The following is a 25,527-nucleotide window of genomic DNA, read 5'->3' on the forward strand; positions in this document are numbered from 1 at the left end:
GCGCCGCACTTACTATAAGCGCACGCGACGGCGGCAATGCATTTGTTTTGACGCGGCATCGCTGTCGCCGGCACTATAAGCGCAGCCTTATACATAACTCCAGTTTATTTGAAAAACACAGTCCCATAAAATCGAGTGCATATACAGTACATACATACATACATACATACATACATACATACATACATACATACATACATACACCTGTCAGTCTCATAAAAGACTGCGTCATAGAATTATCACGGAAAAAACCTGCATTGATCATTTGAACTCTACCTAGCTTGTGCTATAATACAGCGGTCACGGCATCAATCCTCCCAAAGGATGTTTCTGAGGCCGCCCATAGTGCGCACGACCGCGCGAGCGGTGCAGAGCGAACGCGCGGCAGATTTTTGAAAAGACAAATTATTTCGTTTTTTCATGCGCCGGCCGCATCACGTGAGCGGTTCAGCCAATGAGGGCAAACCAGCCTGGTGACGCATCTGCAACGCCTTCCCAATCGCTGGAAGCTGCGTTCACCCATCGCTCGGGCGACGGAGCGCATGGCGTCGCGTGCAGAAGCCCACTATAATCTCAGCCTAAGTGGGGAGGTGCTGCTTTTTCTCCCAACAGTCGCATACACTAAATATGGATGTCTTTCCAAACAATCTGTAAAACAAAATGTAGGATGTAGCAGACGCAGAGGTTTCTGTGGTGCAAAGAATACTCCCCCCAAAATGTAAAGTAGTATTATTACTCCAAGAGGAGTATGGCATTATGTTGTTAGCTCTGCCTCTGAAGTGGGAGAGTGCTGCGCTGGAAAGATGGCAGCACAGAGCCGCTTTCGAAGCAGAGCTGTTACTCTCTGCTCTTTGAAGTTATGTCCCTCAGTGATTTGCAAAGCATTGTGGGGTGTGACTTCGGAGAGTAGAGCGGTGACTGACAGCTCTGCCTCCTATAAAGCTACTACTGCGTGAGAGTGAGGACCGCATCAGCAGAGCTGTCAGTCACAATACGGTTCTCCAAAGTCGTGCGCCACGCTTTGCCAGGTACTGTGGGCCGTATATACACACATGGCTATTTAGAATGAGTGCCAGCGTGTTTTTAGGTGTCTAAGATGCCTTTGAAGGCTTAAATCACAATCGCTGGGCAAATACACAATCCTATTCAGTATTGCTTTTATATCGTAGGCGCAGTGTCAGTTTTCCCGTTAGGCCTGGGCCTAAGGTGTCACAAATGTCCGCCCCCATTTGCATTTGCTGCGCTATCGGCTTATTGGACCTAATGGGGACTTACTTACCTTCGCTCTGCCGCCCTGCTTCTCCTTCAAAATCGATCGTCAAATGACACCGCGGACGTCACAAGGCGTCTCGTTGCCATGGCAACCGTGATGTCGTGACACAATGTTCCCATGGTAACACGACGCCGCGGATGTCACCAACATGGCGTCGTGTTACCATGGGAACATTTTACGCTGGATTGTGAAGGGGAACCAGGGCGGCAGACACAGGCAAGTGCCTAAGGGCGCGCTGCGTAGGCATATTTGGGTGAGAAATGTTGATTTAACTGAGAGTTGCCGTATTAGAGGCATTGCGGTAGGATAATAACTTATTTCATATAGCACTTTTCTCCCAATGGGACTCAAAGTGCTTCACAATCACAGTATAGTGTGCGGTACGCAGCACATAGATTGTAAGCTCATCAGGGCAGCAATCCTATGTTTTTGGTGCCTGGGGCACAGGGAGATAAAGTGACTCGCCCAAGGAGCTGAGACCAGGAATTGAACCAGGTTTCCCTGGTTCAAACTCAGTGTCATTGTTATCAGAGCCAGTTATCAGTCAGTGTATTTACTCACTGAGCCACTCCTTCAACCATCTCCAGGTAAGAGAACATTATCAAGTTTTTACACAGCGGTGGCTATTGCAAAACTGGGGCAAGACCAGTATAAAAAAAAAAAAAACACCCCACATCAATGGAAAATATAGATAAACTCCAACAGTCTTGCAAACCTGACTTTGTAATGCAAGACACTGCACCTTTAAGATCTGGCTGAATGCCACTTGTGGTCAAATCTCCTCCTTTGCTTGGCGAGGAAGAGACAGGCAGCGTTTGGGTGGATAATCAGCTGTCGGAAAGCATAGTGTACACACGCCAGTTAGTACTGTATGCTCGTTCTGCTTACCACGTCAATAAAACTAGTAAGGGTGTTAGCAGTGTACCTGGTGTGTTCTAGGGGAATCCTGTCACATGTTAACAACTGCAGGGAGAACCTGGTGCTTATTAAGACGACCGTTTACAAAAATGAGCTTGTGGCAATGGATGGCAAGCATTTGGAGAGGCTAATGTAATGTGCACTGGTTATCAAGTGTTAAAAATGCACACGTGGGAGAATTCTGCTTTTATGCATGCTGAGGATATGGCTGCAGGGATGTTAAATTGTTTATTTATAAAATGTTTTACCAGGAAGTAATACATTGAGAGTTACCTCTCGTTTTCAAGTATGTCCTGGGCACAGAGTTAAGACAAATAATACATGGTTACAAATAGTTACATAAGTGCACAGGGTATACATTATATACAAGACATTGCATGCACAGTTAGAGATACATGGGAAATTACAGGGGAAGTGAGGACATATAGGTAGCTCAGTCTAAAAAACAACGTTACGTAACCAGTCTATAGGGATCAATAAAACATATGCCTTGTCTCATTGGACCTAGAACATATTGTTATGCAGGCTTCTTTGGCACTAAAGGGTTAAACAAATGAAGGCTCGCCATAGCAGGCCCCACCCTCCTACAGGGAGGGTGTTGTCTGGTTTCAGCAACATGCAATACTGTTCAGTCCAGGTAGTCCTGTGAGACACAATGAATGCAGACTGACAAGTCAGGTAGGAAGCTACACATGAGATGACTAGGGGGGGAAAAAAAACACCTGCTGGTTTCCTGGCAACGTGAGTGGGCAATACAGGTGTAGGAAGGTCACTAGCATTCAGAGATCAGAGCAGTCTTGCTACTGTCCTGAGTAAAGGGCAGACACTGGTGCATTGAGGATTACCTGCCCAGGGCATCAGAGACTGCAGGGTGAGCGGGTCGAGAAGAATCAGAATTTTTTATCATCCATTGCTGATTTAAAAAAAAAAAACCTCTCTCGGAAGGACGGTAGAATTCCGAGACATGTTTGCCAACGTGGAAATCTTCTGCCTCCAGGATACTTTTCCTCGCTAAAATTTTCTTAAACGAATAAAGGAATACATTTTTTTTTTAAATTTTAATTTATTTTTTACATACCGAGCAAAATGATGAGATACACGTCTGGATCGACTGTCACAAGTCTAACGACTTCAGAAACGGGGGATGCCAAAAAAACGGTGAGTGCAAGCGGGGATGTTGCGGGAATTACTGGTAGTGAGTATTATGCCCTTTTAAATATGATTCCATCGGGGTGTGTTTCTATGCTTAAAAACATCTCTTGGTGGCACTTGCCACATAGCTGGTTGAGACTGTCTGGTAATTGGTAATATCAACCAATATTGCCTTCATATAAATCGGGGGTTGGCCAACGCCAGTCCTCAAGAACTACCAACAGGTCAGGTTTTCAGGATATCCCTGCTTCAGCAGAAGTGGCACAGTCGTTGACTGAGCCGCCTGTGCTGAAGCGGGGATATCCTTAAAACTTGACCAGTCGGTGTTCCTTGAGGATTGGAAGTTGGTCACCCCTGATCTAAATAGTCTTTGGTACTGTAGTAAAAACAAATTCTATTTAAAAGACACTAAGAACCCCTTTAACCCCTTCCTTGCCAGACTGGCTCTTGTGGCAGCAAAAGGGTTAAAACTACCCTTTCTAATACATAGACAATCAAAAGTACTCTTAAAGCTGGGCTCTTGCAATCACACCTAAAATATCTTAAAACTTTGCGTGGACTGTAATATGGCCAAGCTAACACAATTTGCTCTAAATGGAAGTAATCCGATACATGTTTTAGTTCTTTCAATATAACTTGTATTTATTAGAACTGAAATCCTAAGTTACTCTAACCAATGTTAGAGAAGGCATTACATACAGTAGCTGATGCCTTCTCTACCATTGGTTATGTAATAAATATACCTTATACAGTATAATGTATGGTGGGTAAAAAAAGTGACAACCTTCCCCGTAAAGTAAATAAAAAATTCCCCTTGTGAGCGCACTCGCATGTCTCGGACAGGTCTGCCCTTCCCCATTGTCTGTTAGCATACAGTGTAGCCATTGATTTGACTTTATTTTTTACCCTCCATAACTTATATAACATGTGGTAGAAACCTATTTCAGCTTCACATTGCAAAGCCAGTATAACCAGCCTCACAATGATGAGACACAAAAGGTCAAAAAGCTGTCTGAGTACGGTTACTGGCTGTGCACTTCTTTAACCCAAGCTGTGCTCAAAAGCTATGTAATGTGGCAGGCATATGATTATAGGAGGTCTATGTTAAAATGGGTTAGAAGCAAAAGGCGACAAACTCGGTGCTCATTTGCATGTCATTTCCCAGAATCCCTGGCTGCAGTGGAAGCATTGTATGCCAAGAGCTAATGGGGAGAGGCCTATCTGAGACGCGAATGTGCTCTCAAGTGGTATTTTTATGTGCTGTAATAAATATACAAACTAAGTGCTAATATGGTACCAAGATAAGGAGAGGGGGATATAAACGCTTTTGGTGCCCGGGACAGGGAGTTTTCCATTCAGAATTTGCTAAATCACAGTCAACAGAATAATTTATTATTATTATTTTGTTTACGAAAGATCCATATTAAGAGTTCCTAAAATTGTCTTCACATCAATGTTTTAATGAAGAATTTTACAATAAAGGAAATATTCAGCAAACTAAATGCACTTTTGAATAAAACATATTTTGTACTGGCTAATTGAACATTAATAATAAAAAAAAAAAGTTAAGATGTACAGGCCGTCCTCGGTTATCCAGCGGAACCCGTTCTGGAAGTAGCGTTGGATAGTGAAACCGTTGTAAAGTGAGTCCCATGTTAATCAGTGGCGGTGAGCGTCGGATAACGCAGTGGTGCACAAACGGGGGGGGAGGGGGCGTGAGATTTTTTTTTGGGGGGGGGGAGGGAAAGCGGGCGGTTGCAGAGGTCCTGCAATCTTCCCCAAGGCATGTAAATGCCGGGGGACCGCGCGAGGCCTCTACAACCGGTACTTACCGAGATTCAGTCGGCTTCAGGACGCGTGACCATGGCAATGCGGCGTCAAATGATGTCACGATTGAGATAATGTGGCGTCACGTGATGTCACCTGACCCCCGCCACTGCAGGGGGCGCATAGCAAAAAAAAGTTTGCGCACCCCTGGCCGATAACACATTCGGGCATCGGAAAACGGCCCATAGGGTCGCATTGTAAAGCTTCCGATATGCCATCCGTCGTAAAGTGAAACATCGGATAGCGAGGACCGCCTACTGGTATATTACTATAAATCAGATATGATATAGGGATTTAGTTGTGAACAATCTCAATCTGCACCTTCAGCATCAAATGTTTTATGGTGCTTAGAAATTGACTGCGCTAGGTGTCCAGATATGTATTAAAAATAATGTATCAAAACTGTCCCCACGGTCAACTTGTAAAGCATAAAAAGTCTAACAGTGGTTAGTGCAGAACATACATACATACATACATACATACATACATACATACATACATACAATGCACATTTTATGAAGGTTTATACTACTTGGTATCACTAAAATGTTGTCGCTCAAAAACATTAAAACATGACCTTCTTAGTGCATAGGCTGCATTACGGCCTGGATGCAATAAGCTCTGTTAAATCAGGGCAAATAATGGGACGTTATCTATAGCAGAAACGGCCATTGGTTTTCCAAGCCTTATTGACTAAGGTAAATTAGATGCAAAATATAACGTCCGCAATTAAGCTCATTGGCATAGAGTTGGTCACGTTATTTCCAGAACGTACAGTACTGCTATTTCATTCTTGGCGGTGCTCCCATCCAGACCGGGAATTTTTCCTCAACAGACCGAGGTAAATATCATTTAGGTTGATTTCCATATCGTTTAGGCTGAGGCCCCGGTGTCGGCGCTGCCCGCGCACCTGCCAGGCTGGCGGCGCGTGCATCCGGGATCCCCGGTCTGCGGTGAACTGAAGGGGGAAATGTGGGGGGGGGGAGAGGCGTGATGGGGGCGTGGCCATGTCACCCGGCATGTTCACCCTCATTGGCTGAAATGCTGGGGGCGTGGCCAGTGCTATGTCGCGAGTTGTGAGCACAGGTTTCCTGTCTTCAAGGAAATCTGTTCGCACAATGCGTCGGGCAAGGTTGTTAGTGGGCCCGGCACCATTGAGGGGCAGTTCTTGTCCCTGCAGGGACCTAGCCTTAGATTAACGGCCATTACAAATGAAGCCATGTTATTAGCTTAAATCTGAATACTAAATTCTGATTAGGGATTCCGGTTTTAGGTTTTCACTCCAAAACCCCACTTGCACTTTCGGTTAAAACCGATAAACGCCGGTAATGAAGCGTCCTCTCCCATTAAATTCCACCTCTTGTGGCGGCCCGTCCATAGGAGGGCATCACAGGGGCGTGTATTGGAACTAAAACTGCACCGATAAACACCAAATTCAAATACCTGTCAACTTTAAAAAAAATTTTTTTATTGTTAATGCTGATAAACACAGATTTAAAAAAATAGAGATTTTTCTGAAAAAATAAACACAGGAAAACGGAATCCCTAGTTCTGATTAATGGTTCTGATTAATGGGCGTTACTTGGACTAATGGAGCTTACTTAATCTGGACCATAAGTGAGAGGGAAAAATGTCTTATGATTTGTACTTAAAGCGGCAGTTCCTTTTTTCTGTACATATGGAGTACTTCATGTAGGTTTAAATCCCCCCCCTCACCCTCATGTGGGTTAATAGGAAACCATGATGGATGATGATGCGCCTTTCTATTGGTCCACCTGGGAAATGTAAGCCTCCATTTTGTTTTGCTCTGGAGAGGACAGTACCAGCGCCACCTTCCACGGTGAGAACCAGGAGGTCCGCGGAGCTGAAATGAACGCAGGGCAGTTCCATAGACCCCGTGCTACATATGTATAGAATAAATATAAATAGGTTAAAATTAATTAAAAGAAATAAAAATATACTGTATATTCTTGTGTCTGTAACTATCCTTTCTGAGAAAATGGCACTGCAACCGGTGCTCCGTGATTACAGGCATTTATTTTTGTTATTTAAAAACCCTGATTACAGATCTGCGCTTTTAAACAGAACTCGTCACATCCCTGGAAACTTCCTGTTATTTCAGGCGCTTGGCTTTCTTGTAGCAAAACTCTGTGAACATCCCTAATCCATGCATTAACTCCTTCAGTACTGGGGAAATTTGGGAGAGCTTCGTAGATTAAATATTATGGTGTGTGACTTTGAAAAACCCCAACGGATGTGCCCTATGTCTGCATTCTACGTATACACCGCATGCAAAGCATTTCCACTGTCTAATGATGTTACCACAGTTAATGTTGTCCAAAAATTGCATGTAAAGTCACTTTGGTGGTTAGGTTTTTGTATTTACCTTGATAGACCTCATACAATATGTAAATGGCTATTTTAAAAAACAAAAACCTGGTAGGCCTGGAAGATGACCCTGGCCTTAGGGGCAATCCAAGCATTTAAAAAAAATTATTTAATTATCTTTATTGACAATTAATTACCTAAGCTAACGATCGATTAGTTCTCCCGCGATTGATCAGTAAAGATCCTGCTTCTCAGGGTTCATTAAATGGCTGCCTTTCCGTTTCAAATCAATCCTTCAGTCCGTGTAACTCGGCAGCTACAATGTATCCTGATATCACTAAGGTAACATTATCTTGTGTTACAGTTTGCAGCTCAAGCTGCTGGGAATATTGGCAACAGATTCTAAGAGGAAGGCAATGCAAAGATCTTGTACTTCTGTGTGAAGTGTACTAACATCTGCTATAGTATTAAGGGATGCTCAGTATATTAAAAAATTATTGGCATTGAGTTGAATTTAAAAATAAACTAAAAAGGTAGTAAGTAACTATTATCTAATACTACAGAACTGATTTTTTTTAATTTTTTTTAAACACACCCGTAGAATATTGCTTGCATTGCTCCCCTAAGTACTTGCAATGTATTTCCTATTGCTAAAGTTTTAAGAGATTTGTCCTGATCTACAGTCATTTTTCAGCTTCTTGGTTAAACAAAAGGGAAAACAATGTTTACATCCCCACAATATCTGTCGCAATAGGATTTATTTCACTTCCCACATAAACACAATGTTTCCTTTCCTAAATCTATGATGAGCCTTGCTTAGTCTTTACATAATTGCAGAGAATGTTTAAACAATGCGCTGAGGATTGTGCACTATAATTACACTTTACAACCCTTATGAAAGTCTGAAATTAGAAGGTAATATAGCAAGGTGAAACCAGCATGAAGCATTTAATACATCATAATAGCAAGGAAGGACATTGTTTCCTGGGGTGTATGAGACTGAACGAACTGGTATTATTCAGTCATGTATGAAATGATCTGTTTGCGTTAAAATGGCCATGCTACCAGCACATTCCTGGCCTGTGTATCAACAAAAGGTGTAGGGAAATGTTCCATCAATATATTAATAAGATTTTTATTTTTTAATAGAAAGCAACTCATTTAGAGCTGCCAAGGCTTGAGACTGCAACCGGAAGACCTTCTTTGTTAGAAAGTCTTGTTTAGTTGCATTCAACCTTCTAAACACTTTGGGAGGTCATTGACAGAATGCAATACGAAGCAGTTCCTTTTGCCAAATTGGGCCCAATGTCAGTTGCGTACAGCCCAGGGCCGCGTAGCCCTCTGATTTTGGAAATGCCACCCGTGGATATTTTTCATTCTCAAAGACACAGTGTGCTGTTTCACTGAAACTTACACATGAGAACTGGATTAAGGAAAAATCAAGTGAGTGCTGATTCAAGAGACTGGAAAAGTATAACATATCTAGTCAACGAAAGAGGTCAAACATACTGGTTCTCGCATTCATGTCTTCACAAGACAGCATCACAGTAAAGGGGTAATTCTATATACTACGAAACGGCTATTTTCAGCCTGTTGGCATCAATGGATATTTTTGTCTGGAAACGACTCCATGGTGTCAAGTTAAATATGGAGGTTACATGTTTGAAAGTTTAAATGCCATGAGTTGTTTCAACTACAGAGGATATATTGACGGCTATGTTACAGATGGCCTATCAGAGCACAGAGCAAGTATTAAAAAAAAATATATATATATATATATATCTATATATATATATAGATATATATATATATAGATATACTGTATCTGGACAAATCCATTACTTGGTAGTGTTTCTTATTCCCTGTGTTTACGTAGAAGCCCCTTGATTAACAAACCCCAAAATGGCAGTATTCTCCAGACGCAGCATACTGCATTACTAAGGTTTTAGGGGAAGCATTGTATGGTAAAGGAACATTATATTATAAGGCAATACACTAGAGTCAAAATTTGCAGGAAGAAAAAAATAAACTATTTTAAAGGTGTGAACTGCATTTTACCATCTATATCTTTTTTTTTTTGTGTCTTCACATCACTACCTGTGTTTCTTTCATATTATCAAAGTTTAATATCTTGAAACACACTTGTGGAGTCACTAATTTTGTGTGTGTGTGTGTATATCTCTATCTCTATCAAATGGAAATATTACTATATGCTCATTTGCATGTCTTAGACAGGTCTGCAACCCCGCCTTTCACCATTATCACCCAGAACTTACACGTGTTGGGTGTTATGAACTAAAAAACAGATTGCTTCCACTGCAGCAAGGGATTCTGGGAAATGACATGCAAATGAGCACACAGTGCAACCTTTTGCTTCAAAACCATATAACATGGTCCCCTGTAAGCTTTTGCTTGCTGCATTTCACAGCTTTGAGCACAGCCAGGGTTAAGATGCATAGCCAGTGAACCCACCCACAGACAGCCGTTTCGACCTTAATGGGTCTCATCAGTGTGGGGTTGGTTATACTGGCTTTGCAAAATGAAGCTTAGGGTAGGTTTCACCACACTTAGTTAAGTTATGGTGGGTAAAAAATATTCACTATTCATCACTAATGTTTACAATTGATTAACAAAAGGAGCGCCCATCACACTCTGGTGTTATTTTCAATCAACTGGAGTAAATGTGATTTATTTGAAAACACTGCTATCCTTATTTAAGCTTTTAGTACAGCAAATGTTTCTAACGCTAGTCTAATATGACATTGCAGTTTCAGTCTGAGCTGGGATTTCTACTCCAGTCATAACTAGGGATAAAACCTTGATGAATTTTGCAGTGTGTTTCTAAATTAGCATTATAAATAGTATAATATTATACAACGAAGATATCACATTCCAGTGCATGCGAGTAGTGTTCAGATAATCCTAACTTCCTGAGTTATTCATGAACATTTATATTAATCATTTGTGGCATGTGGCTCTTGCAAGACAGCTCACACCCTGAAATGTCTTCTACGTTACATAATTGTTCTCGGGTGCGTTCATACCAATACAATTTACAAACATGGCAGATTTGGATGTTCTTGGCAGGAACTTACACGTGTTGGGTGTCATGAACTAAAAAACAGATTGCTGTAAGTAAGGATTACCATGCATCGTCCGTTTACATCTGTTTAGCAAATAAAGCCACAAGTCAAATGTACAGGAGGATTATATGCTTGGAGAAAGCACAAATGAAGAAGTTTGTTTATGATACTCCCCAATAATTTGCGTGCAATTGGGAGTATGACTGTACCACCCCATAAATGCCAACAATATGCTAAAAATTATAAAGCTTTAACAAGACTGGAAATTAAGCAAATCCTTATTTTAGCGCTCTAATTTTCCATCTGCAAAATGCCCTCCTACTGTTTCTGTACGTTCCTCCTACTGTACATACCAATTAGATTGTAAGCTCCTCGGAGCAGGGACTCCTCTTCCTAAGGCTGAGTCCCTGCTGGCGCTGAGCGCGCTCATGCTTAGAGCATGAGCGCCAGGTGTCCTGCAACTTGCAGGGGGTAGGAGGGGGGGCACAATTGCGGGCTATCGAGCAAGCGGGAAAGTTTAAAAATGTTATTTACAAAAGCGCCGAGCGTGTGTGCCCGCGCATTTGTGCGCGCGCGGGAACATGTGTATATACATATATATGTGTATATATATATATATATATACACACAGTGGTTGACAAATCACCAAAAAATCTACTCGCCACACAAAAAAAATCTACTCGCCACCTAGTACCAAACGTGTGCTGCTTGGGCCAATATTTAGTTGCCCGGGGGTTAAATCCACTCGCCCGGGGCGAGCAAATGTATAGGTTTGTCGAAGACTATATATGTATATGTATATATATATGTATGTAACCGCTCCAAGCACCGCCCGCTCAGCGCTAGCGGGGACGCAGTTTAAATGTTAAGTTTGTGTGAAGCACTTATTCCCATGACCTGTTATTTATATTTCTTATTTATATGACTACCACATGTATTACTACTGTGAAACGCTATGTACATTAATGGCGCTATATAAATAAAGACATACAATACAATCTGCAATGCAATGTAATTCCAACCAAACTGAAATAATACCACACACTTGTGCAGGGCACATTCACTCTTATATTGTTAGAATAAGGTAGAGGGGTTGGCGGTGATCGAAGAATGATATTGGGGAGTGGTAATTTATACAGGCTGTCCTCATTTTACAGCGCTTCGCTTTACAACGAATGGCTTATCCAACACTTTGCAATGCATACCTATGTTCATTTTTACAACGCCAAAACGGCTTATCCAACGCTCTTACGACGCTTTGCAACGTTGTGTATATATATAGTGGTTGACAAACATATATAGTGGTTGACAAATCACCAAAAAATCTACTCGCCACACAAAAAAAATCTACTCGCCACCTAGTACCAAACGTGTGCTGCTTGGGCCAATATTTACTCGCCCGGGGGTTAAATCCACTCGCCCGGGGCGAGCAAATGTATAGGTTTGTCGAACACTGTGTGTGTGTGTGTGTGTGTGTGTGTGTATGTATATATATATATATATATATATATATATATATATATATATATATATATATATATATATATATATATATATATATATATATATATATATATATATATATATATATATATATACACACATTCACATAAACAACATTGCAAAGCGTCGTAAGAGCGTGTATATATATAATATTATACTATATAATATATTATTTATTATGTTATATATATAATACAGTATATACACTATATAATTTATGTATGTGCTGCATATCTTATTGCCTGCATAAAATATTTGGTATAATGCCTTCAGGAACGGAACCTTTCATTTAAACAGTATTCCTATGGGGAAACGTGTTTCACTTTACAACGTTTCGCTATCCAACGCCATTTTGAGTAACACATTATGTCGGATAACCGAGGACTGCCTGTACAACCTAATCTATTTATACAACTTAATTTGAGTTTCTTGCTTTTGTAAATGGGGTCCAAAGAATTATCATCTAAATTCACGCACTGCTTTATTACCTTTTTCACAGCCAGTTTAAACAATGGTTGTTGCATAAAACAAAATCAACTGAGCAGAATTGTCAAGAGTCTGAATGGGGGCAGGGGGGGGAGGAAATAGAGTTTTTGGTGAACTTGGCAGTTTTTAGTGTTACAACAATGTAACTTTTAAGTAGCGAAAATAAAACATAATCTGTTGCAAATTGATTATGGCAGCATGCAGAAGTACTAAAAGGCATACAGTAGGGTCAAACCCTTGCGTTTCACCGGTGCAAATAGTGCAAAAAAGCATGAGATTCATCATAGTGTAAGAATCTTTTCTTTAACATATCTATGTGCATTCATATATACCAGATTTGACCAGGAAAACTTGATACATGACCTATGGCTTTTCAAATATCTGTAACAATTAATTGATATAATGTACATTTTGTTTGTGTGTCCTTTTTATAGGGTAACATTTGTAGGCTGCGCCTTACCCTGCCTGCTCAAGGAACTTCCCGACCAGAGCACCGTGAAATCAAGAATGAGAAAACAGAGACGGTAATGAAAAAGACTTTTGACAAATTGTGAATGAAACTACTTGTATGTATGCAACCAGGAACCCTAGGGTTCTCCGGGCATCCGTAAAGGGTTCCCAGTAATTTTCATGTCATTTGAAAATTGTATCAAATACAGAAGAATTTACAATGCATCTGATCTCAGACACGGTATTAGAGAGGGTTGGGGGTTCCTTACAATGCATCTGATCTCAGACACGCTATTAGAGAGGGTTGGGGGTTCCTCAGAATTTCACTTAGGGTTTGTTAACTCCAAAAAGTTTGGAAACCCCTGATCTAGAGAAGTGCTTAATTTCTTCTGCTGAAAACCTTAATCCAAACTGCTGCGTATAAATGTCAATTTCTCAACATTGCTCACATTTTAATGTAAGCAGAAGTTAGGCAATGGATATCTCAGATGTGAGCATTTGGAGCTGGCACATAAAGGCAACAGCAATTATGTGGAACTCGTAAACTAAGCAAATTCATGTAACATAAATGTAATATACCAGTTAATACAATTAAAATTATATTGCGTCTAAAGGCACAAAACATATAAACAATTTGTGAATATGTTTATTTTAGTTTGTTTCCCTTTAGATGTTTGTGAGTGTAATTTCGAAGTGCAATTATGAGTTTGTTTGTTTGTTTTGCTGCTCTTAGCTAAAGTACAAAAGATTTGGCCTATGAGTGAGGACTAAAGGTGACTAATAACATTTATATATATCTTCTTACTATATTGATATATGTAACTATGTATTTGTAACTTTGTGCCCGGGACATATTTGAAACTGAGCGGTAACTCTCAATGTATTACTTCCTGGCAAAACATTTTATAAATAAAATAAATATTGCAGAAGAAAGACATCTTTATATAAGAGGGAGTAGCCACGTTTTGAGGCACAATTATGACAACTGTAGGGTGGCAATTTAAGGACCTGCTACCAGTAATAGGCTTCATTGAATAAGTAGCTACTTATGGTACTTGATATGCTTTTCTCTCTTCATATTTTGTGGGAGGAATTTCCATTGATCTGTGTCACACACCTTTTTCCGTCCGCTTTTAAACCCGCATCAGAGACCGCGTACAAGTTATGGTGCATTATATTAATTGCCCCACCCCTTGTATATGACATGGCTGTGAAAGTCCAACATGAAATTATTTATTTAACCACTTAATACAGTTGTTTTCTGAATGACTGCGGCAAGAGAAGAATACATTCTCCATAGGAAAGATGCCGCAGGTATTCGCAGGACTTATTCAAATGTTAAATGGCTTATTAACAGATGGTCAGCGATTCGGTCCAATACAGGGAACTTTATCAAGAAAGACAATGGATTAGAGTGACCCAATATATACAGCACAGTGGAATCCCAAACTGCGCGCACAAAAAAAACCAGAAGATGCTACCTGGGTAATTGGTCAGATGTCAGTGTGAAACACCCAGTAGCGAAAATGTGTTGGTGTAATAAATGTGCAACAGTGTCATAAGCGTGTTCAAAACCAAATGGCATTGAAGCAATTCAACAATCATATACAGTATATCCACAAATACTGTTCATAGGACAACCCCAGACAGGGCCACTGACTACTCGGTTATCACTTCAGTCAAAGTGAATATGTTCAATAACAATAACATTTAGATATAAAGGCCTATCTGCTTCCTTGTGATACGCTCCGCTTTTACAAGAAGACTTCATAAAATAACAGTCTGAATGGTAATGTTATCACTTATCCAAAAGGTCCGTACCAGTTTGAATCTCATGTTCGGTAGGTAGCCTGTAAAAAGGTGGAAAATCAATCAAGAATTTTCCACGGGTTCAGTGCACCAGCTGGATGTCCATATCAGTACCCATTAAATGTGGCAACATGAAAAATTAATATAAATTGCTTATTGGTGCGTTACGTGTAGAAGAAAACTTGTGTCCTCAGCACGTACGAAGCAGCAATGCTATATATTAACAATGGTGGTATGCGGTGAATACGACGGAGTCCAAATACTCGGGTAAGTAGAGAAAAGGTGCTTAAAAAGAAGAGCCTTTTTTTTGAAGACTTTTTAGTTCCTAGGTTCCCCAAAAACCACCAGTTGACAGCAAAGGGATGGCCTCATTGCTGGCCCAGTCTTTGGAGGCGCTTCTGGTCTGAGTAAACTCGAAGGCAGCAAGGGGTCAGATGGCCTTATCGCTGGCTCAGAGCTCAATGGAACTCCTGGTCTGAAGTGTTGAAGGCAGCAGTATGGGAGTACCACCACAGCTGATGATGGTGGCTTCAAAACAGTACTTTTCTACTCTGACATCTTTTCTTCACTGTGTTTCCACACCCAGCTAGCCATGTTTTTGTGCCGTTTGGGATATGTATATACATATACATGCATGCTCTGGTCTATTATCTGTCTTGATAAAGGTCACTGTATTTGACCGAAACATCTAGTAATAAACTATTTAACATTTGAATACGTCCTGTGAGTGCCTACTTCATCTCATGTTGGTCAACGCTACCTATCTTTGGAGCACCTGGGCAGTTGTACTATGCATACCATGAGTACCCTTCTCGTAGTATAACTTTGTGTGTGTGTGTATTTATCTATACACTATCCTATTTTCATGAGTGAAATAAATGAATTGATAGTACAGTAAGTACCACCCCACAAGGTCTGTGTTGTGGTAATCGACATTCACTCTAAGGGACAAAGGCAGATCTCCTAACATATAATTATGACTGCATTTATTACCTCGTTACATTAAACAGCATGCCTGTAATAGCAGCTATTTCTCTCTCGTTATTTGTGCCTGCTTGTGTAAGTGTCTCGCCAACCCAGCGTACACCCTTGGTTGTGGTAGTATCCGGGAAAGTTATGTTCCTCTAATAAATGTAATTACTGATCTTTCTGCATGTTATCCAACAAACACTTTGCCTTTAAAGTATTGATTCATGTTGGGGTATAATGCTTCCTATCCTTTGAAAATGTACATGCTGGAGCAAGTGACAATTAATATACACCAACATTCGCAGGTTAACCAGCATATACATGCATTAAAAAGTTATCAGTAGAGCTGCAATATTTAAGGCTTGTGCATGCCCCCTGCTGCCCATTCAGCTCCAAACTAGGAGGAGAGGTTGACTCTTATTGTCCACCAGTTATTTAATGTAATCAGAACCCAATGGGGACAGGCAGATCAATTATTAGTGGGATCCACATCCCTGCTCGCTTCACAAAGTCTGCACATTTCCAAATGTTAAGACTATAAATGTAAGATTACATATGATAAAGTACATCCATTTGATTATAAGAATAAAATGATCGATCCAAATGGGAAGAACAGTGGGTTTAAGATCCATGTTTGTTTCAAGGTCATGCAAAGCATAAGGTTGTAGAATAATTGTGTATAGGCAACATGTGTAGTTTTAAGCAGAAAGGAAATATAATTATTGCATAGAAAATATACTCATGTTATGGGAACCGAGGTATGCTGCATACCATCATTGTACTAAGCAGCGCAATTTGTTTTGGAGAAACCAGAAAAAGCTCAGAACCAAAGCACTGTAGAAGCTGAAGAAGTCAATCGAGAGGAACCATGGGATGTAAAGGAAGGCAAAAGACAACAAGAACACACTACCCTCTCCTAGAAGTTGAATTCACTGCCACTGGAACATGATCCACTCTAAATAATGTTGTTTACTGGTGCAATCCCACAGGCAGCCAGTTGAATTTGTTAGGCGCCTCTGAATGAGGAAGTGTCTGTCTTGGAAGTGTTTTCTTTACCCTTATCCCCACCCTGTCCTTCTTGGAGAACCAATAAAGTTAAGCTGCATAACCAGGGTTACCACCACTCCGGTTTGACCCGTAGAGTAAGGGTTTTGGCCACATATCTGCGGTCTACGGGTTTACTTTGTAAACCTCTGGGGGGGCTGCGTGCAGTGGCGTTCGGCTGCTGCATCCTCGGCTTCCTCCCGGCATCCTCAGCTTCTTCAACTCCTGTCAATATGGCTGTGCGGTGTCACGTGACGCCTGTTGCCATGGCAACGTGAAGCCTCAGCGCCATAAGGCATCCCGTTGTCATGGCAACGTACCATTTGACGCCGCATGGCCATATTGACGGGTTACAGAGGGAAACGTCGGAAGGATGCCGGGAGACGAAGGTAAGCGCTAAATTTTAAAACATAGTCTTCGGGTTAGCCTCCAGTAGTAGGTGGCAAGCCTGTGCATAACCTATTTGGAACCAAAAAAGGTTGGCCCAGGGGGTCACAGCTTCACCTTGTCCACTCACTAAATGATTGCATTCACTAGTACAAAACTCTACTCTGCTTTCTGAAACCCAATTTGTCCACTTCAATTTACTGTCACAGTTTGACGTAAGAGCTGTGCTTATTACGAAAGGCATTACATAGGAACATGCTCAAAAACAACGCGTGTTTTTATGTATATATCCGGTGCTTGAAATGAGGCGTGATGCCATTCCACTTTTTCTTTTCAGAACAACCTAAAACCATCCTGCCACCTTTTTCAGTTGCCTAGAACAGCAATGGCCAACTCCAGTCCTCAAGGGCCACCAACTGGTCAGGTTTTCTGGCTATCACGGCTTCAGTACAGGTGGTCCCTTCAACGGCTGAGCAGCTGATTAAGCCACCTGTGCTGAAACAGAGATCCAGAAAACCTGACCAGTTGGTGGTCCTTGAAGACTGGAGTTGGCCACCCCTGTCCTGTATCTTACGTCTAGAAATGGGCGAACCCAGATTTTCGCTGTTATCCCCAAAATCTATTTAGCTGTGTAAAATCCGCAAACGGATTTGGGCGGTTTCAATCCAAGCGGACTCATCAAAAACCGTCATTTTTGGACGGATTTGTAGAATCCAATCTGCGGATGTTCATTGGTAATAATAATAAAATTTGCAATACATAAATCACCCTTCTTGAGATTGATCCGTGGACCATAGGTACCGGCCGATCCGCTCTGGATCCAAATTTGCCCCCCAAATGTGCCCATCTCTATTTCTGTCCGTACAGTCGTACCGCAAAGGATGATATCATGTATCAGGATTTATTCTGCTCTGAGGGCAAGTCATTTAAAAATAGGAGATGATCCAAAAAAGTATTCCAAATACTACTGTAGTAGACCTTCAGCTACTTTTCATGTTTTGCCATTACATAAGCTCGTTATAACTCTGGAAATAACTTATTCTCAAACAAAAAGTTGGGCACAAATAGTCTTTTGTTTAATGTTGGCACCAGTAGAAGTATTTTCTTCTTCTACACATTTTTGTTCCTGTAACATATTTTGTTTGTCCTTCAAGGTTATTTGTAATTGTTGGCTGGATTTTGCTTTTTTTTTTTTTTTTTGGTTCGTCAAAAGGAAACCGTGTAAAGAGAATATGATTAACTCTGGTTCCCAAGGGAGAAATAGAACGTAAGGCATACACATTTCATATTTGTTTATGCACAGAATATAATATATCCATTGGGGGTTATTCATTAAACTGCGATAGTGTTGATCGGGGCACTCTGCAATACATTTTAATGAATGACCCCCATTGGGGTCACTAGCTTTTCCTATATTAACCCAGTAAGAACAGGATGCATGCTAGTTGTTGACATTAAAAATACATTGGACAATAGTTTTTTCTTTTGTTTGCACACAATAGGGCACTGGTTGCATGCTCAATTATGCCAATAATTTGATTATAACTTGGCCAAGAGATGGGAAAACAAACTCTGAATAGAAATAAGCATTAAAGCAGCAGTTCCTGTTCAGGCATAGTTCCTAGTCATTAATGACAAATACTAGAGTAGAGAATAGTGTAAGGCTAAGTCCCCAGTGGCCGAGGCGGCGGCCGAGCATTGGCCACGTCACGGCGGCATTTCAGCGAATAAGGACAAACCAGCCGCGTGACATCATGGCCTCGCACTCCCTCCCCCCCCACCCCCCCCTGTCGGATCTCCTGCTTGTCTCTGAAAGTTCAGCCTCAGACCACAGGTCGCGGCTGAAACGGGTGCATGCGCCACCAGATGCTCGTGCGTGCGCTCGTCACCACTGAGGCCGTAGCCTTAAGCAGCCTACAACAAATTGTAACGCTCATTTCATTCATTGATGCTTGCTAAAGGGTAGAAGTATCTTCAAATAATCTTTTTTTTACTGCAGTGTTAATGCTGCAATATTCCCTACCACGTTATTTTATTTTTTTAATAGATTTTTTTTTAATATATTTATATAAAGGCGATCATGTTGACTCCCATTGTAATCTTCTTTATTAAAACTGAAGATTACTTTATCGTCTATGGGCATCTGAAATCACCAGAGGTCTGGGATAGAAGACGCCTGACCGCCACTTCCCTGTGTACGGCACGGTGTGGTTTCCTCCATAGTCCAATGCTGTTCTAGCTGAAACTGTAAGCGAGCTATTGTTGCATAAAGATCTTTAAAACAAAACCTTGCTGGTGTAAACGAGAACACCATGACACTTCCAGTGGTTTCTGCTATCAACTTTCTTAATAAATAAATAAAAGCTGGGGGGGGATTTTAATTTTAACCCTTCAGTTCCCCATGATGTAGCCATGAGGCCATGGCGCCTGGCACTCCATGGGCCCCATAATGTAGGGGTTACATCGTGGACTTTTTTTTTTTTTAGCTCATTTACCAAGGGAGAGTGCGTTCCGCTCTACGGTGCATGCACAGCGTGTTCCGCTCTACGGTGCATGCACAGCGCGTTCCGCTCTACGGTGCATGCACAGCGCAATATGGCACGCAGGGAAATGGAAGATGAGTCCTCTTCAGTTTCCGCAATCGGTGACGCCGCAATCGTGATCACTCTGAGCGGTCACGTGATTGCAATGTGCTGGAGGAGTACTGCCACTCTGGTGCCATGACCCCACTGGCACTTAAAGGGTTCAAAACGATTGACTGTCTCATTATGTAGAATACCAGATGATAAAATACTGCAACCATTAAAGAGGCACTAATGGCGACACTTAAAAAAAAAAAAATATATATATATGCGTGTATATATATATATATATGTAGAGGTATCAGTACCGTGTTAGCCGAGCTTCAATAATCAAAAAATAAATAGATGATACCGTTCTGTGGCTAACGAAATGCTTTTATTTGTGCGAGCTTTCGAGATACACTGATCTCTTCTTCCGGCGATGTTACAATGAATGAAGCAAGCAAAAGCTATACTATAAACAGTGTCTACTGGAATGTTATCTGTGCTGGTCCTTCCCCCGGTGTGGATGTGTTTTATGGCTGGAGGTGTCAAAAGGTTCCTGAAAGCAAGTGATGAAAGAGTGTGTATGTGTATCAGTGTGAATTAACATGAATGTAGAGCCCACAGTATATACAGTGCTTTACAAAAGGTGTGTGTGGAGTGGGAGTGGATATAAATGGTGTGGGTGGGTGTGGAAATGTGAGAGTTTGTAGCACAACTAAAAGTGTGTGTGGATACCTTGTGGTCCCTATTGGTGCATAGGGATGGAAAAACAAGCAGTATAAGTATGTGTGAGAGACAGCGGTGTGTGCATACATATAGCACAGTATGTACAGACATGGCCTATAGCGCTCATGGGAAGAGAGTTCACTTGTGTCAGTAATGACTCATAAAATTTCGATCTCTGTTTAGGCCACTGCTAAGTGTCCCGAACAGTTGCATAAATTTGTATTCATGCAACCGTCTCTCTTCCGGTGTTTTAAGATTACCTTAGGGTAGGATATTGAATGTGTTGCTCTAAGGAAGCTATTTTGGAACAAAATAATTTCCATTTTGCTCCACTGTATGTCAATGTATAAAGGTCCCTTTTTTTTCCAAAATTAAAAGTATGCAAAAGTTTTCAAAACATTAGTGATTCTTTACCGCGAAGATTTACAGGAAATGAATTTCCCTTGCACTTAATCCCTGCAAAACTAGATCTGAGAGCAAAAACTGGCATACAATATCCCTTAATTGTTTTAATATTGGCCCATTAGGCTTAGTTCCACAAAGTCTTATAAAAAGAAGAAAATAAGCAATCTTGTTGGAGCCTCAAGCATTGAATATGTTGCCATTAAAAATGCAGGGAGAATTCTGTGTGTACCCAAGACTGATGTTTTCTTTCATATCTTATCACTGTGCAAACAAAGCAAATTCTCTCTTAAAATACAGCCAGGAATGAGTCTGTGAATCCGCCCCTGCAGTACAGAAAGGATTCCATTTGCCTAGTAAAATAGAAACAAAAAAAAGAGGAACACTGCCCAAACACACTGTGCTATTCTTGCCTAGTAAAATGTTGCATTATATAGCACCAAAGGTCAAAAGCAACAATTGGCATAATAAAGTCGTGTCCCAAACCACTGATTATGAAAAGAGTAATGTCGTTTTTTTTTTTCCCATCGTGATTATACAATTGCTTCTCCTTGCACAACGCTGTAAATGCCAATCAATTCAACAATCTGTTTAACTATTAAACCTATGCTCCACTTTTGATGGGTCCTATAAAATTCCCGCAGAAATCTTGCCTTCTCAAGATCTGCTAAATTCACTTAGGATCTGTAACTTGTTAGTAATTCCTCATATAAACATAGTGTTTTTTTTAATATAAAAACAAGTCCATAGTACTGCCTTCCAAACTACTGTACTATGATCCGCCAAACAGTTTGCCTCCCTCTGGGTCAATATACTGTAATTGCAAATGTAGCCCTCTTTCCCCCCCCCCTAAGTGAGATTGGGGTGGGTAGGTGTATCTGACTACTTCTCAGTGTGGTGCTATACCTGTTGGCTCACAGGAGGGCTGAGCTTCCGCCATGGGGAACCTGGGGCATTTATATTAAGGGTACTTACTTCCAACGATGCAGCGCCTCCACCTGCGATGGCTCCCACCCTAGGGGGAGTGGTTCCTCGCAGGACAATACCAATAATCGATACTCACACAGATATATATTAACTAGGGACTTTACTCAACATGCAAGAAACAGATCACAGCAATATCAACATCATAACCTGTGTCCCTCTCTAGAGGAGACACTTACTGCGTCGCGCAGGACGCTTCCCAACACTAGGTGATCCCACCCAGTGTCCCGAGAATCCCCACCCAATGTCCCGCACTCTAATAGAGAACGTGGGTGACTGCGCAGTCACTATGAACTAATAGGCCTGTTGGTGCACATATAATACAGAGGTACCTGCCGAGCACTCCGATGCTCGGGCCTGCAACACTCTTCTCAAAGGGTCAGACGTGCGCTGCCTCCGTCTGATCCTATCCAGGTACTTCTCCAGGAACCCCAACGAGGGTCCCACCGCTTCACGGGAACACAACAGTCTCTCGGTAACACACCGTCTCACGGGAACAGCAACCGCCGCTATCCCTATCTATCCCTAACGTGACAGGAACCCTAACCTAGGGCCTGTCCCTGATGAACCGCAACCTGGGGTGGCTTGGGGAAAACTCCTAGGGCCTGTGGAATAATAACCTGCCCCCCCTCGCTCGTCCCAGTCCTATCTGTCTCTCACTGAACACTAACACTAACACTAGCAGCTACGCACTGCAACCTTCGGAACGCGTACAGCAACTTGCTGCACACTAGCACTATGCCTTCTTGTCAGGCCTCACAGCACTGCCAGCCGTGATCCTGACAAGACAGCACACAGACACGCACTAAGGGCAGCGTCCCTATCTGGGCCGTCCCTCAGCACTTACCCACTAACCTGGTGGGGAGTTGGGGCCTTACTTGGGATGTGGGGACCTTACTCGATGCAGGAGCTGCATATGCTCTCTGCACCCTTCCTTCCCTCACAGCTCCCCAGCTCCAACTGACAAAACGTGCTGCAGCGCAAACAATGTATCTCTTTGCCTGCCTAGCCTTCCTAAGCCCTATTGGCTCCCTGGTGTCACTTGGGGCATACAGAGGCTCATGGGATATGTAGTCCCAGCTCAGAGCCTTCCCTGGTAGGCTAGGGGTTCGCGGGCTTTCCTTACCCTCCACTGCGCGTGCGCAAGCTTTCCCGGGCTTTCTCTCTTCTCCCTGAGCTGTCCCTATGCTCGCGCGAGCTATCCCTAGCTCTGGGGCTTTCCCTGCGCCTACGCGTCCACTGCGCATGCGCGAGATGGTCCTCAATGGCGGCGCCCTGCTCTGCGGCCGCTGGGACCTTAGAGACGCGATCGCGGCCTTAGCAACGGCCCGATCGCGTCCCCGGCAACCGGCCGCAGGCAGGGGAAGCCGTGCTGCTCCCTGCTCCAGCCCCCACCCCTTGAAGCAGCCGTCGGGTCTTTCGGCACCCGCGATCGAGCTGCCCAAGGGGAGGGGGGTCTCAAGGAGCTGCGGGAGCTCCAGGCTACACTCTCCCCCTGGTGGAAAATCCAACGTCCTCGCTTGGAGAACGCCATACCCTGACATAAGGTATATACAATTAAAATGCATGGCACAGAACATACAACACGTGTCGAATTTACCCTTCAGGTTACATTGCACTTCACACCAATTAACCGAAGCGTGCTGAGACCATTTGTGGGGAGCCCCTAATTGAACATGTGGGGGTACCTCACTTTTGCGTCCGTGAGCCTCCCCTAGAAAAATTTCTTGGAGAGCACACTCTAAAGCGACAGTTACTGGCTCTTCGCTACTTCCTCCCCCTGGTGGAAGGAGTAGCACAGTGTCTCTGAAGCAGACCCTTACCCGGTCATCCGCGGCAGGGATGCGGCAGACCAGGAGGCCAGGACCTTTCCCGCGGTCCACGACTTGGCGAATGGCACACTCCTTTTTGGGCTTAAAGGAGGCCAGTCTCCCTGGATCTTCCTTTACACAGTCCTTGTCCCTACTGACTTGCGAGGCTTCCACTGAAAAGCGAGCCCTGGACAATGTCTCTGTTTCACCTGACCGGGGGTAAAGAGTATACACCCGACCACTGCGGTGATTCACGGTGGTCAACAGGTCCTTGGGGATGCTGTCAGTTCCCACCTCGGCCGTCTTGGGACCTGCCCCCGGTACTTCTGGGGCAGTCCACTTACGCGCTGAAAACTCGGGAGCGTTGGATCCCAGTCCTGGGACCACTTGTGTCGGAGCGCACGGGCTCATACTCCGTTCAGAAGCCGCAACTCTGGCCTTCTTCACGGCCAGCTCCATCGGAGATTGTGGGGAGTTAGGGAGTTCCTTACCACTCCACTGGCTTGGGATGGATTCTCCCAAGGAGGACACCTCCGCCAGGACGCGATGTAGAGGGGAGCCCTTCGCCCGGGTAACCAGACTTAAGGAGCCATCGTGCTCCGCGGTCACCTGGAGGCTCACCCCCGACACCCCTGGGGCAGTCGACTCACCCTCATCGTCGTTTGGTACTGGTCCCCATTCTAGGACCGATGGTACCTCGGTAGTAGGTCGGACTGACCATTGTAGGGCGCACGGGCCCACAGCAGGGTCCGCAACATCGGGATACACCTCCTCTAGGGCACACGGGCCCACAGCAGGCTCTGCATCCGCCAAGATAGGGTGTTCATTGCTGTCACTAAAGTGGTCCGCCGGCAGGCGCATCACCACAAGTGACTGGTCGCTGGATTCACTAGAAGGTGGGGGTATATACGCCTTACCCTGTGATTCCTCTGTATAATCGCTGAGGTGGTTCGCCGGTAGGCGCATCGCCACCGATGGGACTTCAACCTCGTCCCGCTCAGGAACCGGATCTGAAATGTTCACTCGGGCACACGGGCCCTCCACAACCGGTTGTTGGTAGCGGGAATCCCTAAGTAATTTCTCCCTGAAGACAGACTTAACTTCAGCACAACTCAGAGTGATATAGAGGTCAGGCTCCTCCTCCCTAGAACAGTCTGTCTCATCCACGTTTGGTTGAAAGTCACAGTGCTTGCTCCCCCTGGTGGAATCTGAAGGAGGGGCACTTTCTACAAGGGAGTGGTTCTGGCTCTGTGCTGAGTCACTCACAGTGCAGGGGCGGGGTTCAGGGTTTCGCGCCCAACCCGGACAATACTCTGCAACAATTTCTTGCACAGTCCTGGTGCTCTCCCGACTTGGCGGGAGCCGCCATCTTAGGTGTGACTCACTGCTAGAGAGAGACTCCATTTTAATCACAGTCTCTGCAATTACACTAGGGCTCTCTGTATAGATAGGGGGGTAGCCTTCTGGTTTTCCCGCCAATCCCGGACAGTTTTCTTCAACACAATCTAGTGCAGGCTTGCAGCCAGCAGCACGTGCGTTCTCCTGCGTTGGCGGGAGACGCCATTTGGCTGGGTCGGCGTAAACTAGGGGGTACCCCTCAGACGGGCCCCCGGGCATACACAGGGCGGACGGTGCCTCTGCCAGGCATATATCCGCAGTGGGGATGGCCACAAAAAGTATCATTTTCCATAGGGCCGTGGGATCGTGTTCTTCTTCTAAGAAACATGCGTGCGGCCACCCTGGAATTTCACGCATATAGGACTGAACCTCAACCGCGGGCATAGTTGCGGGAAGGCCTCCTACTGCCA

At 43.3% G+C, this 25,527-nt stretch overlaps 1 protein-coding gene across 3 annotated transcripts in view; it reads left to right on the forward strand.

The window, feature by feature from the left end:
• The first annotated feature begins 2,782 nt into the window (after positions 1-2,782).
• Positions 2,783-25,527, forward strand: part of MYZAP (myocardial zonula adherens protein) — an 82,682-nt gene continuing 59,937 nt past the window's right edge. Inside the window, exons 1-2 of one of the 3 annotated variants that reach the window (XM_075575788.1) lie at positions 2,783-3,349; positions 13,005-13,094. In XM_075575788.1, the coding sequence (XP_075431903.1) occupies positions 3,278-3,349; positions 13,005-13,094 (162 nt within the window). In that variant the 5' untranslated portion in view covers positions 2,783-3,277. The remainder of the gene's footprint in view (positions 3,350-13,004; positions 13,095-25,527) is intronic. The other 2 variants (XM_075575787.1, XM_075575789.1) reach the window with 2 other exon arrangements.

Source organism: Ascaphus truei, chromosome 18 (genome assembly GCF_040206685.1).
Source record: "Ascaphus truei isolate aAscTru1 chromosome 18, aAscTru1.hap1, whole genome shotgun sequence".
NCBI lineage: Eukaryota > Metazoa > Chordata > Amphibia > Anura > Ascaphidae > Ascaphus > Ascaphus truei.